Source organism: Olea europaea, chromosome 15 (assembly GCF_002742605.1).
Source record: "Olea europaea var. sylvestris chromosome 15, O_europaea_v1, whole genome shotgun sequence".
NCBI lineage: Eukaryota > Viridiplantae > Streptophyta > Magnoliopsida > Lamiales > Oleaceae > Olea > Olea europaea.
Window position 1 is genome coordinate 11,034,102 of NC_036251.1, and position 18,317 is coordinate 11,052,418.

At 33.0% G+C, this 18,317-nt stretch overlaps 1 protein-coding gene across 2 annotated transcripts; it reads right to left on the reverse strand.

Annotated features, from left to right (window-relative positions):
* Positions 1–13,520: 13,520 nt before the first annotated feature.
* LOC111410146 (reticulon-like protein B11) lies at positions 13,521–18,031 on the reverse strand. Of its 2 annotated transcripts, XM_023040366.1 has the most exons (7): positions 17,859–18,031; positions 17,439–17,619; positions 16,955–17,096; positions 16,775–16,844; positions 16,509–16,685; positions 14,017–14,054; positions 13,521–13,826 (listed from the first exon to the last, which is right to left on the reverse strand). In XM_023040366.1, the coding sequence occupies exons 1-5, from the start codon at positions 17,908–17,910 to the stop codon at positions 16,516–16,518; spliced, it is 615 nt and encodes a 204-aa protein (XP_022896134.1). In that variant the 5' UTR covers positions 17,911–18,031; the 3' UTR covers positions 13,521–13,826; positions 14,017–14,054; positions 16,509–16,515. The 2 variants fall into 2 exon arrangements, with proteins under 2 accessions (XP_022896134.1, XP_022896133.1); XM_023040365.1 differs by lacking the exons at positions 13,521–13,826; positions 14,017–14,054 and adding an exon at positions 14,356–14,771.
* Between the last annotated feature and the right edge of the window lie 286 nt (positions 18,032–18,317).

Genomic DNA, 18,317 nt, shown 5'->3' on the forward strand with positions numbered 1-18,317 from the left:
TGTATCTGCTCGATCGTGAATAACATAGTAGCATACAACTATTTACTAATTCCAACAGCATATCCAGGCAACAATTGGTTTCTTTTTCTTGTTGATTTTTAGAAGTGAAAATTTCATATGTATGATTGTAGCACACCATTCATATCCAGGCAACAATTTCATACGTGCAAAACCAGTAATAACTGTAGTCGAATCATTATTAATCTCTGCAGACATTTTCTCCATCAAACCAAGTTTGTAAAAACTTAGAAATAAATGTATGAAATTGAAAATCATACCGTATCTACCTTGTCAAAAGAATGGGTAAGCATCTCCACAATTTACTATACTATTTAATTTTTTATTTAATTTAATGTTATATTTACATATGGTATTAATATAATCTAACTTTAAACTATCTTTTCTATAGGCCAAATTCTAGAGTTTTCCTTCTCAAATACATAGAATGCTTCTTTTTCGAATATTCATTAGAAGCAGTTTCACCAAAAAAGATAAGTTTGTACAGACAAAAAATTGCAACAGATCTGTCAAAATGAATATTCTTTACTTCCCTATTTAGCCTAATTCCAACAAATTTTGAAAATACAGAAAGATTCTTAAAATACAGTAAGATCCCTTTGTCAAAATTCAATGCATAATCTTATATTTATAACTTTAAAATTATTTATTTTAAATATTTTTTTTACATGAGAATAAATGTAGGTTGTTCGATAAATACAACACTACTTAACACATGAGATTTCAAAGTGTTGGACTAAAGGCGCAAATTATGGTATTTTGAGTAATTATCCTCTCTCTCACTCTTTCTGGATGCACTAAATTTTAGTTTAAAATTATAGAAAGTTTGTTAATATCACCATACTTATTTTTGCAGTGGAGTCCATATTATAAAAGTAATCAACTGCCAAATTAGAAAATGCTTAAACATGTTGAAAGATTATTGAAGGATACTTTGGGTGGTAAGCTTCTATTCTAAAACTTTACATATTAATTTTATTGTTGTCTATAAAACTACTGTGAAATCTCTTCTTGGAAGATTAATCTAACATTTAACCCCATAGAGATAAACAAATGGTAAGTTAGAGAAGGAAAAAAATAAAAAAGATAGATTATATATACGAAGGTATATTATTTAATTCCTCATCATGAATATGTTCTCATCGCTTCTACTAATGATATAAAAATTTACCCAACCTTCTATTATGTAGAATATATATACCTTAATGTTCTGTTCAAAACATTTTACATAGTGTTATGCCTCTATTGCTGCTTATGATCTACCTTTGACAATAGATTTTCCATGTCTCAGATAATTGGATGGTTGCGTTGTTTTATTTAGCTTGAACTTTATGAATTCATTTAATGTGTCATTGTTGCTTGGTCTTCTGCTGGTTAAATTCCATTCACTCCATCGTAAAGTTCTTCAAGTATAAGTTTATATACAAAGTTCGAGTATGGGATTCAAACGCTGCTGAATGTTTAGTTAACCTTAAAATTTGAGCATTGAGCAACAATGGCTGCAATTATGAACCCCCTTATGAGTGGCAAGTCTACAAGTGACCTATTTCTTTTTCTCTTAACATGCACAAAGGAAAATTAAAACAGATTTCGATTCCCACCAAAAATCGCCTTTGTGTTTAGATAGAGATTGTGATAAAGATGTACCTTTACAAGATCTGGAAACTCATTTGCTATATCTTTATTCCAGCAACTTGGATCTGTCTCCCACAGCTGTTCAATTGTCCAGCCTCCAACGGTAATCCACACAGAGACCAAGATTGCAACTATCAGGGTTTTCTCCTCTTATACTAGCAAGAATAATTATGAGAAAAACATCTGGATTGAAAACTCTAGCCATGTATTTATATAAGCCCAAACGGGTTAGGTCCGGTCCAATATTTAATTAATCCATTTAATTAAATCTGGTCCGTGAATTAATTAATCCAATTAAGTAATTCGGGCCTATAAATAACCAACCCAATTAATTAATTTGATCCAATGATTGTCAAATTAATTAATTGACAAATTGCAATCTTCCAATTTTCTTTTGTGTACGACCCATTAGGTTCCCCATCATGATACCTAACGACGTAGAATATTATTTTGATCTAATCAAAATTGATAAATTAAAACACCCTTTTAATTTATCATCAATTCACACTCGCCATCCCAGATTGACATCTAGCAATGTGTCAGTGCAATACATGTGACGGAAAATGTCACGTGGATTGACAAAATCAAACTCGTTCGTTTACCGTGAAACTATAATCCTTTCGTCAATATGATCCGATCAATTACGAGATATGGAAGTGTGTCAATCTCGATTATCGATCATATCTTTCATTCCACTATTAAGTCAATATAAGTCGAAAACTCCATTTTGACTTATGAGCACACCTTGGCCAAGAAGTTCATCATTGACTTAATTGAATGAAACGCAGATCATAATCTCTTACTATCTAAGAGTGACGAATCATTTATTGGTCAATCACAATCTTTATACTATTCTTGACGTGCCCGAATGATGTCGTATTAGCGGCCCTTTGCAGAGCAACATCCAACACCGCCAAAGTATGACTGTCCTTATATAAGGTACCATGACGACCTCAAGTCAAATGACCAATTTCACTACCGAATATTAGAGATTAACCACTAATACTCAGATAGTTAACCATGTGGAATCTCTCGGCGGGTTTCCAATGTTTTGTTCTATAACAAAATATCTACGTGTTCATTTAAGTGTCACCACACTTTAGCTTGTGAGATCAGCTACTTACTTCACAAGTAAGAAATGCCACACGTGATGGTCTATTCGTAATAACGATATTCGTATCTCGTTATTACTTACGACCATGGACGATTTAAGATTCAATCATATATAATTTATATCTTACAATCACAACTCCTTGTGATTAATAAATTACGAAGATTTGACTCTACGGACTCTATTATTTATTTAATTGTTTATTAATTAAATAATAGATCTGTCATTAAATTGCATTAATTATATATTAAAAGTATTTATGTCCAAGGTTGATTGGACTTAGGACATAACACTTACAAACTCTTACTTGCACTAGATCCAATCACTTATGTATCCAATATTATAAGTCTACATGACGATCATGTTTATGCTACGATAACTCTTTGTCAGTGGATCTGCAATATTGTTAAATGTGGGAATTTGTTCTTCTCTTTACTTCATTTCTATGTATTATCTCTCTGATGAGATTATACCGCCTTAATACATGTTTGGATCATTAATGAGACCTTAGTTCCTTCGCTTTCGCGATAGCTCTATTGTTATCACAATATAATGACATGTGATCAATAATATCAGGAACTACTCCAAGTTCATTTATGAACACCATGATCCATATTTCAACTCTTTGCTATTTCTGAAATAATCGTGTATTAGGTTTCTACTATTGAATCAATGGTTGCTTCACATTTGGAACCTTTCCAACATTCCGCTTAAGAGTAAATCAATTTCTCCATATGAAATCTTCTCAAGATTTCATCTGTGTAAATTGGGATGAATTAGGCAATTTTCCAGTCTATCGCTATAGATCAAGTTGCTTCTCCCATATCGTTCATGAGTAAATCATTTGACAACCTTTATTTCAACGATTGAAATATAGGGATGTTGTTTCCTATAATATTAGGAAGACGATAATGCTCCCACTATCTTCTTGTAAACACACAATTTGCCTTCAATTTTGATAAAATCAAACACTTTGACTTTTTCATCAAATCGAAGATTTTAGCTCCATAGAGACTTCTCTTAACCTATAGTCATAACATGCAACTGTTGCAAGCAAAACCCGAATGGACTTCGGCAAGGCTACAGGAGAAAGGTTTCACCAAGGTCAACTTTTAATCTTTGCTACTAGCCTTGCTTTGTATATATGGAGATTCCCATCCATATCGCCCTTTTCCTTGTAAACTATTTACAAAAAATCTATGGGTTTTATTCCATTAGGAGGCTCGACCAAGTTCCAAACCTTGTTCATATACGCCGAGTTCATCTCGAGTATCATGGCCTATTGTTGTCTCTTTCAAGTCAACACTTGACTTTATTTTGGTGCAATTAGTAGGTTCATCATCCTGGATCAGTAATACCTGATTAGTAATTACGGATTCGCACCTTCTTGAAGGTCGAATGATCCTACTAGAATCACATAGAGCTGACATGTCCTTAGGAGTCTCTACTCCCTAATTAAGAGTATGTCCCATATCAGATATGGGATCAAACTTGGATTTATCTACTTGGTTAACTATATCTGTGGACTGTTGAACTCTTTCAAGTTCTATTTTGCTCTCACTGTCTTCCCCTAGAGTAAATATTTTCTCTCAGAAGACGATATGTCTTGAGACGAAGACTTTCTTCATGATAATAGAATTTATATTCAAATGTTTGCTTTGAATATCCCCACAAATACGTATTTATCAGATTTAGTGTCAAACTTAACCAATTCAAGCCAATTCAAGTAAGCGTCATGGTCCCAAACTTTCATATGAGATAAAATTGGGACTACTGTCTTTCCATAACTCGTATGAATTTCTGTTAACCAACTTAGATGTGACATGATCTAGTGTGTTGCACACTGCAATCAATGCATGACCCCAAAACAATTTTGGGAGATTTGCATGGCTTGTTATTAATCGCATTATATTTAATAATTAACGATTCTTCCTTTTAGATACACCACTATGCTGCAGTATATATGGAGGAGTCCACTGTAAGAGAATCTCATTCTCTCTTAGATAATCTAAATTTTATTTTTAAGAAATTCTCACTCGATCGAATCTTAATGTGAGGGTATCTTTACCTATTTGCTTCTCTACTTCTAGTTTGAATTCCTTAAACTTTGTCATCTATATGACAAAGTCTGTCATGTCAGATTTTGGTAATAATTAGATTATCGCATTTATACCTTATAATTTCTATTCTCATTATAGAATCTTTAGTATTTAAAGAATATAAACGTTGTTTTGTAATTTACCATAGCCATTAGGATCTTTATCAAGATAAATAAGAACAACAATTGTCCTTAACATTAAAATAGTTCATGTCCGAATATGAAATTCATTTTAATGTTCCAGTTATGATTGATATAAAGCGACATTTCTCTAATTCCAATACTAAACCAAAAGGCAATGGCAAGAAGTATATTCCTACAGGCAATGCAGCAACCTTTGATCATCTCCAATGTGTAGGTCAACTTCTCCCTTTCGCAGTGGTCTACTTCTATTTAGTTTCTCCATGGTTGTATAAATATGAGATTTACATCTGGTATCAAATACCTAAAAAACTCGTGAAGTAGACGTAAGCCATGCAATATTCCTTCCAATGATCTTTCATTCTATAATGAAATAATAGGTCATTAGAGTTTGCATTGTCCTTCGCTTAGACTGTCTTAACCATATTAGGTGCTTTCCCAAAGCCCCTTTAGGCTTCCTCTTGATGCCCTTAGAGAAATCAATGGCTTGCCCACTTCTATCTTGGGCATAACAGTTCTAAGCATGTCAAGCAACTCAATAATTGTGCATTCGAGGTTATTCACGTTAAATTCATAATTAGTTGTTAATAGCTTTCTTTGATAGAGATTGCAGAACCAAGTCACTACTTAGTTCATGGTTTATGATTGAACCCAATTGAGACATCTCTCAACGTCAGTCATCTTCAGTGTCTAAGCATCGATTGAAAATTACTCTGTCATTTTGCACTGGTATAGTTGTTTGGAAGTCTCATATCCTTCCATACATGATTATTATCATACAACTCTTTGTAATGAATAATTATGTGTTAACATCTATACTCTCAAGTTGCTTTTGTAACTCAAGTGATATAGTTGCAAGCATCACATGCATGCAATACTATCTCATCACTGTGCTTATTATAGTAGCCACATTTTCCTTAGTTGAGTCATCACCGGGTGTCTCTGAAAAATGGCTACTTAAAGACAACCCACTTTCTCATGTTTGAGAGCAATTCTCAAATTGTAGTGCCAATCAAGAAGATTCAGTTTAGTTGTTGGCATCCAGTATGTCATTCAAAACATATGGTTACTCAGGATTCAATATAAATGTAAATGACGAAAAAGGAAAAGAATAATATATATAATGCATCAATTAATTTAACATGGACTTTTATTAAATTAATTATGCTCCCACTGTTTAATTAAAATTTATGACCCTCTTACATAAATTTATGGGATCCATACTTGACTCCCAGTGGGCTGGGATCCCATCTATTATATTAAGACGTTGACTGTACTCAACAAACCCTAATATAATATTTGGGTAGATACTATTATCAATTGTATCTCTATACAACTCTCAGATCATTAAACTGACAACTCTTTATTTTCACACATCTTATGTATTAGCTTAACATGCCTCTAAAATTTATTTCCTTGAGTGTACTTAACAAAAGATAAATTTTAGTTAAGTCAAGCCCGTTATTCAAAAATATCAAATATTTATTAGTGTTAAACATATCCCTAATGGACTAGCCTTGAGTGTACTCAACAAGTTGAGACGGTTTGAGACTCTGATTTTTCACTATAATGATGGAAGGCGATTACAAATGTGACTTAATATTTTATGGAGGGATTTTGCATTTGAAGGTCTCATCGTAACAATAATATATATTTTATTATACATCTACTATGCAAATAAACATATATATAATATAATATAATAGTGTGAAAGATGATGGACTTTTACTGTCTAGTCTTCCCGAGTCATAAGGAAGACTAGTTGGTCAATTCCTAGGGGGTATAGCATTGAACAGTATCAATGCACCATCTCCATGGTCTCCTCCTCTTCTTGTTTCTTTAATTAGTCCAACTGCAACCTGTATCCTATACTAATTGACATGCAGGCCTAAATGAAATTGGACTCGAAGGCCCATAATAATAATAATAATAATAATAATAATAATAATAATAATAATAATAATAATAACGGACTCGCAGGTCCAAAATGATTAAAAACTCGTAGGCCTATAATAATAACAATAATAACGGGCTCGTAGGCCCAAAACAATTAAGAGCTCGCAGGCCTACAAAACAACAAAAATAAAAATTAACTATTTAACACATCCATATGGTCGAGTGCATAATCGTCCACTAATAATACATTCATCACATAAATGTAGGCTAATATAATATCTAATATTATATGCAAACACGTTTCAAGTTTCTAGCAAATAAGATCGTCTAAACTCTTTTAGACATATGGATCGAAATAATTAAATAATGAATTAATCATATTAATCAATTTATTTAATTAGCGGGCATATTTAATTAAAATCAAATTTTAATTAAATACCGAATTAGAGTCCAACTCTAATTCAACAATTATAGGGCGGGATAATTTAATTAAAATCAAATTTTAATTAAATATCAAATTAGAGTCAAACTCTAATTTCAAAATTTAAAGCGGTTGAATTTAATTAAAATCAAATTTTAATTAAATAACAAAAATGGAGTCCAACTCTAATTCCAAGATCTCAGGGTGAACATGTTGATTTTAATTAAACACAAATTAGAGTCTAACTCTAATCTTAAATAAAATTTTAGGGCAACACAATTTAATTAAAATCAAATTTTAATTAAATGTCAGATTAGAATCCAATTCTAATTTCAAAAATATAATCGGGTGAATAATTAATTAAAATTAAATTTTAATTAAGTATTAAATTAAAGTCAAACCCTAATTTAAATTGAATTAATATTTTAATCTAGGATAACACTCCTAAATAAAATAAAAATTCAATTGGGTCAAATTTAATATTTAAGCTAAAATCATATTTTAACGAAAATATAAAAATCGTCAATTTTAAATAAAATTTTAATTTGGATCAAAATAAAAACATGGGTCAAACCCAATTAAAATACAATTTTAAAACCATTTTAAAATTCAAATTCAAAACAATTTTAAAATTTGCAAATTGGCCCAAGTTTCAAAATTACACTGAAGGCCGCATAATTACAAAATTTGCATGACTGGCCCCTCGTTTAAAATTTACAATTGACCTCCTTTTCTATTAATTACAAGAGGCCCCCAAAATCTCACAAATTGCAAAGGCAACCCCCGTTCCAAAAATCTGTTACCCGTTTTTGAAAAACCCTAAAATTTAAAAAAAAAATGTTACTTGCGCCCCCAGCACTTTGCGACGGAGGCTGTCACTGTCTTCCTGCCCCCGCAGCAAGCAGCTGCTCCAAAATCATCAGCAGCGGCGCTTGCCGCTGGCCATAGTGGCGAGCGCCGCTGTCACATCGAGCCAGCCCTGCCGAAGGCAATTCCGCCATTTTTTTATTAACATTATTAATTTTCCAATCCAAAATAATTTCTATTCAAAATCTGATTTTGAATATGAAAAGTTATTTCTTTCCTTAATTGCTAAAACAAGGAAAAACAATTAACATTTAATTGTTCCAACATGCAAAGCAATTTCTAACAAACACAAAGTAGGGTCTAATACCACTGTTGGGAATCTACTTAACATGCGCAGCGAAAAATTAAAACAGATTTCGATTCCCACCAAGAATTGCCTTTGTGCTTAGATAGAAATTGTGATAAAGATGTACCTTTACAAGATCTGCAAACTCCTTTACCATATCTTTATTTCAGCAACTTGGATTTGTCTCTCATAACTATTCAATTGTCCAGCCTCCAATGGTGATCCACACAGAGAACAAGATTGCAACTACCAGGGTTTTCTCCTTTTGTGCTAGCAAGAATAATTATGAGAAAAACCTCTGGATTGAAAACCCTAGCCATGTATTTATATAAGCCCAAACGGGTCTGGTCCGGTCCAATATTTAATTAATCCATTTAATTAAATCTGGTTCGTGTCGGACCTATAAATAACCAACCCAATTAATTAATTTGATCCAACAATTGTCAAATTAATTAATTGACAAATTACAATCTTCCAATTCTCTTTTGTGTGCGACCCATCAGGTTCCCGATCACGATACCTAATGACATGGAATATTATTTTGATCTAATTAAAATTGACAAATTAAAACACCATTTTAATTTATCATTAATTCACACTTGCCGTCCCAAATTGACATCTAGCAATGTGTCAGGACAATACATGTGACGGGAAATGTCACGTCATATGACAAAACCAAACTCGTTCGTTTACCGTGAAACTATAATCCCTTCGTCAATATGATCCGATGAATTATGAGATATGAAAGTGTGTCAATCTCGATTATCGATAATATCTTTCATTCCACTATTAAGTCAGTATAAGTCGAAAACTCATTTTCGACTTATGAGTACACCTTAGCTAATGATTTCATCATCGACTTAATTGAATGAAACGCAGATCATAATCTCCTACTATCTAAGAGTGACGAATCCTTTATTGGTCAATCACAACCTTCATTGGTTGGATATATTGCTAATTTTTTGCTTTTGTAAATTTTCTAAGCACAGAGCATTGTAATGAAGTACATCAAAAGCTTCAGAACAAGTACAATGTTGTATTCAAATGGATGAACCTCTTATTAAACCTAAAATAATGGATGGCATGGTAAAGGCTCTTCAGGTAGTATTTATGCCGTATGTACTTCTGGCTTCTGGCAAATGAATTCAATAATACAACAAATAACAAAAAATGGAAAAGATAACGATAGTAAAGGTTGAGCTCATATTTTATTATGGGAGTGTTTGATAGGTATTTCTATGTAAAAATACATTTTAGAATAGTAAATTGATGTGAAATGGGTGGTTGAGAAATAAGGAAAAGTTTTTTATTTATGTGTAATATTATTTTAATAAAGAATGTGTAGTTGAAAAGAAAAGAGAGAAAAATGCATTTTGAAAAAAAATTGCTACCAAACGGGACCTATCTTTTCTCTCCAACAAGATAGCAATCAATGCTATCTCCAAAATGCGATGCCCAGTTCCTGCAATGAGCAATGGCGCACTGCCAGTTTCTACTTGGTATGTCTTTTAGGCCCACTCCAAACTAGTCTACAACTCGTGCTGCTCATGCCTCAAGGCTATATTATAACATGTAGATACCACTTAGGTGTTCATAGTGGTCAACTGCACATTGATTTATTTTTGTTGCATTCCAAAGGTTAGTGTTTCACATGTACCTGAGTGTTAAGAAAGTCTCATTGGTGGGTACGAACCAATAATAAAGTCCCTAATGTGAACCAATCCTTGGTCATATAAATATTGTCAGATCACCCTCAGGGTGCCATGAGTATCAAGACTTGGAGTTGTTCGTCTATCACTGTTTGAGCTATTTTATGGATTTCTCATGGTGCTTTTGAATTGAAATGAAATTTAAATACTTTTCTTTTGTAAATATTGTCTTCTCATAATCCGTAAGACTAGATCGAGAATTTGAAAGAAAAGCTCCATAAAGCCAACTGTGGTTATTTATATGGAATTGATATAGTGCTGGAAAGGTGAATCCTCAATTTTTATAGTTGCTTCATTTGAGGATTTAGGTATCTATTAAACAATTGTGAAATCATTTCTGTACAATAATCCTGTATTGAAATATCAACATTCTATTTGTAAAGCTATTTTTTTTCTGACTACATTGCACCTTTTGTCGTATAGATGAATTTTTTTCATGTTCTCCTGATCGTGCTTGAACTTCTCAATTTCCACTTTATGTGTTTGAAATTAGAAGGCCTTGTTTGAGTAGCAATAATGAAATTCAAATCTTGTATAAATTATCACCTTCAACTGCGAAACTTAGTGTGTGTGTGTGTATCTATATATATATATATATATTCCTTTGTAAGGTTCATTCTTCTTGCTAGCATTATACACTCCTCTGCAAAAGGTAAGTGCTTTTTACCTTTTATTTTATTTATTTTTCCATTGAAAGATACCACTACAAAAGTTGTTCCTTCTAAAGTTAATCTCAATAAAAAGTCTGCTTCAAAATCCATAACAAAAATTATTATTTTTAACTACTTTCGATATTTTATATCCAAAGTTAACATATCTTCTACTTTTCTTCATATAGTTTGCCCTTTGTTTTTACTGTTTTTTTTTTTTCAAACTTCCTTATGCACCAACTAAATATTTTCTTTGCTTCCCAAAAATTTATTCAATGTAATTCTCCCTCATGAATACTTAATACTCAAGTAAGTCAACACACTAATATCACCGTCAAAAAATATTCAGGCCATGCATTGCATGGCTAAAAACTAGTTAATTATAAAAGGAAAAATTTCATAACTAAGAAATTAATTATGGCACATTTCAAAAACAAAAAAACAAGTTTCAAATTTCTAAAATCAGATTTTTATTAAAAATTATTTATAATTTAATTAGTTAATTAATTATTTTATTAATTAAATATATTTAGGTCACGGATCTATACAATTTGGTCACAAATTAACAATATAATTAGTTACTTATTATTTTTTGGTCGCAAATCAAAAATTTTATGTCACAAAATTTTTTTACGATTACAATTCAAAAATTTTGTAAGTCACAGTTTGTTTATTGGTCACAAATCCAAAAATAATTAGTCACGGATTAATTTTGAGTCACGACTTATCATATTATTGGTCACAACTTATTTTTCGATTACAAATACAAATTTTATAGGTCACATATTATTTTTCGATCACGAATCAAAAATTTTATAGGTCACAGATTAATTTTTCAGTCACAACTCAATAAATTATAAGTCACAAACACAAATTTTATAGGTCACATATTATTTTTCGATCACGAATCAAAAATTTTATAGGTCACAGATACTTTTATTGGTCACAAATTAATGGTAAGTCACAAATTCAAAATTCTATAGGCCACAATAAATTGGTCGATCACAGATCAAAATTTTCATAGGTCGCAATTCATTGATCGGTCACAAATCAAAATTTTTATTGGTCACAACTCATTTGTCGATCACAAATCAAAAGTTTCATAGGTCACAATTCATTGATTGGTCACAAAATCAAATTTTTTATTGGCCACATTTAATTTGTTAGTCACAAATCAAAAATTTTATAAGTCACAATTCATTGATCGTTCACAAAATCAAATTTTTTACGATCACAAATCAAAAATTTCATAAGTCACAATTCATTGATTAATTACAAAATCAAAATTTTTATTGGTCACAACTTAATAAATTATGGTCACAATTGCATTTTTTAGGTTATATGTTATTATTAGATACAAATTACTGGTCACAAACACCCCCAACATCCCATCTACCCCGACCACCACCCACCACGACAACCTGACTCAGTAATCACACCACCACCACACGCCAAACTCCAAAACCAACAACCTCCACTGTCGCCAAAAACCACCACAACCACTGCTACCAAACACACTAACAATGCTCAATTCACAACCTCACCAACACCACCCAAGCGTAATTTTTCAGCTAGTTCCACCCACCAGAACCATCACCACCTCAACACATCGCAGAACACCAACATTCCACAATCACCACGACCACCACTGTCGATCATCACCGCCAACGCCAACCTCAACCATCACCCGCCACGACCAGACTGCCAGCAAAACCACCGCCACAGCAAAGTTTCACCCACCACCACAGTTAAGCACACCACCACCACACCAAACTTTGAAACCATCAATCGTGGCATCACTAGATCGCGAGTGCCACCACCAACACCATAATCACCATCACCATCACCATCACGTCCACCACCACAAAACCACCTCAAAAATTACCACAAAATCGTTAAAAAAAACACAAAACTGCCACAAAAACAACACAAAAAGAAACGCCACAAACCACACAATCCATTCTGCCACCACGTATAGCGACGCTCAGATCTCGTCGTGCTCTGCGACGCTGAGCTCGCTGTTCGCCTCTGCCCGCAGCGAGATCTGAGTGTTCAGCGATGGCACAGTGGTTGATGGCGGCGAAGGGTAGCACTCTCTGGTGAAAAGAACGAAAAGGTTCAGAGAGAGAAGGAGACGGCGACAGGTGTTTTAGGGTAGAATGGAGAAATGTGAGAGAGAGTTAGGGTTTGTGAGTAATGATATTTATTTTATAGAAATATTAATTAAAATAAAATTTCTGATTTTTGAATTGTTAAACTTGCCATCTGATTTTAGAATGTTGGATTTTTAATGTATGGTTTTGTGTAATTTCCACATTATGAAAGAGGCCTTGAAGATTGGCTTTTAATTGGACTTTACAAGAAAACATCACATGTAAATAATTTAGAAAATGTTTGATGTACATTTTTTTTAATGAATTTTGTAAAAATTGAATTAAGATAGAACGTGTTATAGAAAAATTATGAAAATTATTTTAGTCAAAGAATATATTGTTGAAAATAAATTTTAAATAAATGTACCAAACAGGGTTTAGTTTAATTTCCTATTCGTAGCTCGATAAAATATCAGTATACTGATAGATAACAGATTAATCAATTTAAATACAAACACAAAGAGTAAAAATAAACATAGAGGGAGCTAGTAGCAGGATTCAACAATTTCAAATAGACAAGTAATCACCAGAAAACTCAACAAGAATTCATCATGCCTATTCACTTCCACGATATTGAACTAGAAAATTTTCACGTGAGAGATCTACAGGGAATTTTGTGAGCCCAACATTTTGAAGAGGTAAAAGAAATTTCTTTATTGGATATTAATAATTAGTGAAATCTACAAGTTTCTGATCTCCTATGAAGTTAAACGAGATCATTTTCAAAATCCCATTACCAGATCAAACCTAGTTGGTCACAAGTTCAATGTGTCTGTGTTAAATTTCCGACGATGAAAATATGACAAGGCTATCATTTCAATTGATTCACCAAGCACCATACCTGCCACATTTAAAGGAATGAATAATGTTATTCGTTTCAGTGGCAGTAAGTTCTTAATTCATTGTCCAAATGACATTGCAATAAGCATTGGACGTTAAACCAAGGAACTCGTTACCACCTAGACTAGGGCCATGAAAGAGAAAGAGGGATTAAGTAGAACAGAATTGACTGGGTGGTAGAGTAGCATTACCCAGTTTCAAAATCCGAACAATTTGCAAACAACAATTCCTGCACATTTAAGCATGTCTTAAACAGTCATTTCCCAATAGTGTAAATTAGACAGCATGCATAGCAGCTCATATTTGAGTGTATCTAGAGATATATAAAGCATCATTCCCCTATTATAATCAGATACTCATTCTCAGGCCAAAATCTTTTATTTTGAGCTAGCATGCCCTTCATTTTAATATAGTTATTTGTCAAAACTATGCGAGACTTGAAAAACACTACACTCGACTTGAGACATATACCAATTTTTCTTCGTTATAGCTCACGCTTTATGTAATCTTATCTAGTACACCTAAAATGATCTGAATCGTGAAGGCAATTGTATTTATTTACACTAAAACACATATTAATGCCCTCGGAATGTAGAAACATGTATACGGCCATTCACACCACAAAGCAAATACAACAGTACAAACAGTACTAGCCACGTAGCATAACCAGATCTGCAATCATCCATATAGACTTGTGATATTCACTAATTGATGCTTTCCAATAAGCACAATTCTCGTCCCAGTCTCATCAACTTTCATGTTCCTAATGAAAACTCTTTCATGTTCCTAATGAAAACTATTATCGCCATGAGATTTATGTCCAGTGGTACAAAGAGCCACAAGGACTAGAAATTACCAAAACTAACTAAATGTGCCACAATAATGAAATGTAAGGTTAGCGGTTTCCCAAGTGACAGGCTGGTGCTGAACGTCGATGTTAACCAACCTGCAAATAATATGACATTAAAAGACTGAAAAATGAGCAGTTCATCAAATTGTTCAGTACAAACAAAACCAATGAACCAAAAACTGAGATTCACATATTTTTCCAATTGTTTACCAGGAGAAGGCACCTCTTGGTTGCTTTTCATTACATTTTTCATAACTCCCACTCTCCCAGTCGATAAACACAACGCCAATTTTATCCAACATTTATGTCGGTGTCACAAGGCATTACATAAAAAGTAGAAGCATAAAATGAAAATGCAAAAATTTGAAAACTATAACATTCAGGCAAGGAGAGAGAGTCATTTTTAGTATAAGAGACGGAGTATAAAAGGGGAGACTTTGGTGGTGAAGCAATATAAAATTCACGAATAAATGCACTAGGCTAAAAAGAACCAATGTTCTGCAAAAGCATACAATTTTTCTAGTATTGGGATTTAATTTTAAGTGACTAAGAACTATTACATGAACAGGAAATTTGCAGTAGAAATAGAATTTACATAAACTATTGTAACTAAAATTAAACAACCTGAAACATTTGAAGGATTTCAGCAAAATATTATATATACCTTATCCAGCAAAGGATCAAAACTAGAAATTTCTTTTATATATTTCCATCATATTGTCCCAAAGACTGATTATTTTAGGTATCTAGGAACATGGTTTAGAAGGAAACTTGAAGGGGCAAGTTATATTAGCAAATTTCACCTTAAAATTTGACAAAGGTTAGCAATAAACCCAAATTTGAGAAACTGCACAAGCGGTCAGTTACCCCCACCAAATCCAACAAAAAACAAATGAATTTTACAACAGTAACAAATGAGTAATATATAATTCCAGTGAAGTATGCTTAGCATAATTAACAGCCATAATAGCTCTTACAGGTGCTATTTCATCCTTTTTTACAAAATAATGAGCAATAAAATTGTCCACCACCTCAATATATTGCGTACCAAAGATAAATTTAATACCTTGAAATTTTAATTGAAGTCCAAAATAAAAACTTGCCATCTAAATTGGCAATTGAAACTTACTCAAGTTACAACAAAGAATTTCATCTAAATGTGCAATCAAAAATTCAACACGATTTGAACACTAATTTTATATCGCGGTCTTTTAAAGCTATGCATAGCAATTGTTGGATATTTTTCATGAATTCTTCTCTCTTAGACATGAAATTTCATAACCAAGAGATGGAACCACATTTAGTATGCAATCACTTCTTCACAATATGTTCTGCCAAGACAAATGATTCACAAAATTTTACATTAAAGGCAGTAAAGAACTTTGCCAAGCACATAAGTATATCGCTGAGCAGCAATAACAAACTTATTACAATGTGAAGTGCAAGCCCACACACAAGGTTCCAAGATTTGTGCCCAGGGGTACATGTGCTCCAAAAAAACACATTGGCTGTTTAGGGGCAAATTCTCACATAATTCGTGAATTTGTTTAGAGAAATTTCAAACTCTGTTGATGATTTCATTGAACAATCAATTGTAACACGCAACAATGCAACAAAAGATGATATTGAACACACTATATATATATATATATATATATATATATATATATATATATAACTTGAATTATAAAATACCAACACTCTCATACTCTCCATCTTGATTGAAAAAAGAGAGGAGAATTCACGTACTTACACCATTAATCAATCATCTAAAACCCAAGCATGCACACACACTCACACACAGAGAGAGAGAGAGAGAGAGAGAGAGGTTACAGTTAGTCTACTGGATCTTTTTGTCCTCGTCTGAAGGCGTTGATATCTTTCTCAGTACCATATAATCAATTTTACGGTATTGTGTCTGAACGATGTTGTGTGCTACAGTCAGCTTGTCATCAATTTGATTTTGGTACTTGTCGTACAATAGAGGAAGTGATAAACTAAGAAGAATACCTGAGGAGATAAAAATGATGGGAAAAACCACATTACTAATATTAATAACACAGAACATAGAGCATCCAGAGAATTCAGAAAAGCCTCACCAATGTAGAGCAGGGTAAGTAAGTTGAAGAAACCGCCAATGCAGGAAATAAACCATGAACCCAAAGTAACCTATGTAGCAAAACCATATAGAATGGAAATACCCCATGATCATTCGTATGCATACTTAAGATTGAGAAACCAGAATCTAATTCAGGACAAAAAGATTACAAGCACCACACCTGAATAAAGAGTCTCAAGTTTCCACCAATTGCAATGTCATGCGCAATTGACAATGCATAATTTACCCAGACTCGCATCTCATCAGCAGTCTTGATAGCAATTTCTTCTGATAACTCCAGATTAGGGAGAGGCGGCAAAGGTCTACGCTCACACAAATGACAATTCATTCATTAAATGCTTAAAATAAATCTGATAAACAGATTAGGACAAATTAATTAAACCTCTTCTATATGACACCCTCACAAAAATTCAAAGCACAAGCCAAGGGCAGACACGTAAAACAGATTCTAGCGTAACAATTAAGAACTCATCATGTGATTTCGGCCAATCATAATATTTAAATACTTCTTAGCCAAATACAGTTAGTCTAGAAATAGTAGAAATATAAACCGAAGAAGTATTCAGAGCGCAGTAACTAGATCCATTAAAACGCAAATCAGTATATATGTGTGTGTGTGAATTTATGCATGTATGTATGTTTACCTATTGAGAAGTGATGCAGATTTAGCCCAGAAGAACAAGATCGCAACCAATAACAATAGGACATTTGATATAAACGATAAGAGATTATAGCCCGCTCTTTCAAATAGGAACCAAAGGGCTGTTGAACCTACGAGCAGAGAAACACTGCCACACCATTTCTTCCACAATAAAACATCGGCAACTGCATCCAAATGGAAATATGAACATGCTCAGAAATATTACTTGTAATAAATCATCAAAGGATTTTGAATTCATAAAAATCACATGAGATTGTACTCTCAGATCAATATTGGCCTCTAATTCTAGATATGATTCAACATTCACCTGAAAATGATATCGAGTTTGTGCATGATCTTTTACATTATAAACATGTTTGTGTAAAATGAACACGCACAAATATTTATAAACTGTGTATTGTACCTGGGCCACCGCCGAGAGCGAGATGGACAGAGAACCTGCGAGTTTCTCTCATGGCAATTAGGGTTTTCAGGTGGTTGGACTAGAATTTTCAGGGATGAAGGGGGAATTTTGGGGGTTTTGATTGCAAATCTGAAATTTGCACAAGAAGAAAATTCGAGACAGTTTGACGTCCTAGATTTGTTTAATTTTTAATTATATTTATTTGTCTTTTAAAAAAAAAAGGTTGAAACCCCAGCGTTGACAGCTCTATCGACTCGTTCCTAGAGTTTTGTGAGGGAGGTAAATTGCAAGATGTACACCAACATGTCAGTAAATAAGAGCTATTTGTACACTACGCTTATAAAGAGTCCAATTCCATATTTCAGGAATCGAACCCCCACACTACGGCTTATATTTATTCATCTTTTATTTGTGGATGGGTAGGTGAGAGTGATAGGAAGATGAGCGAGTAAATCTGTA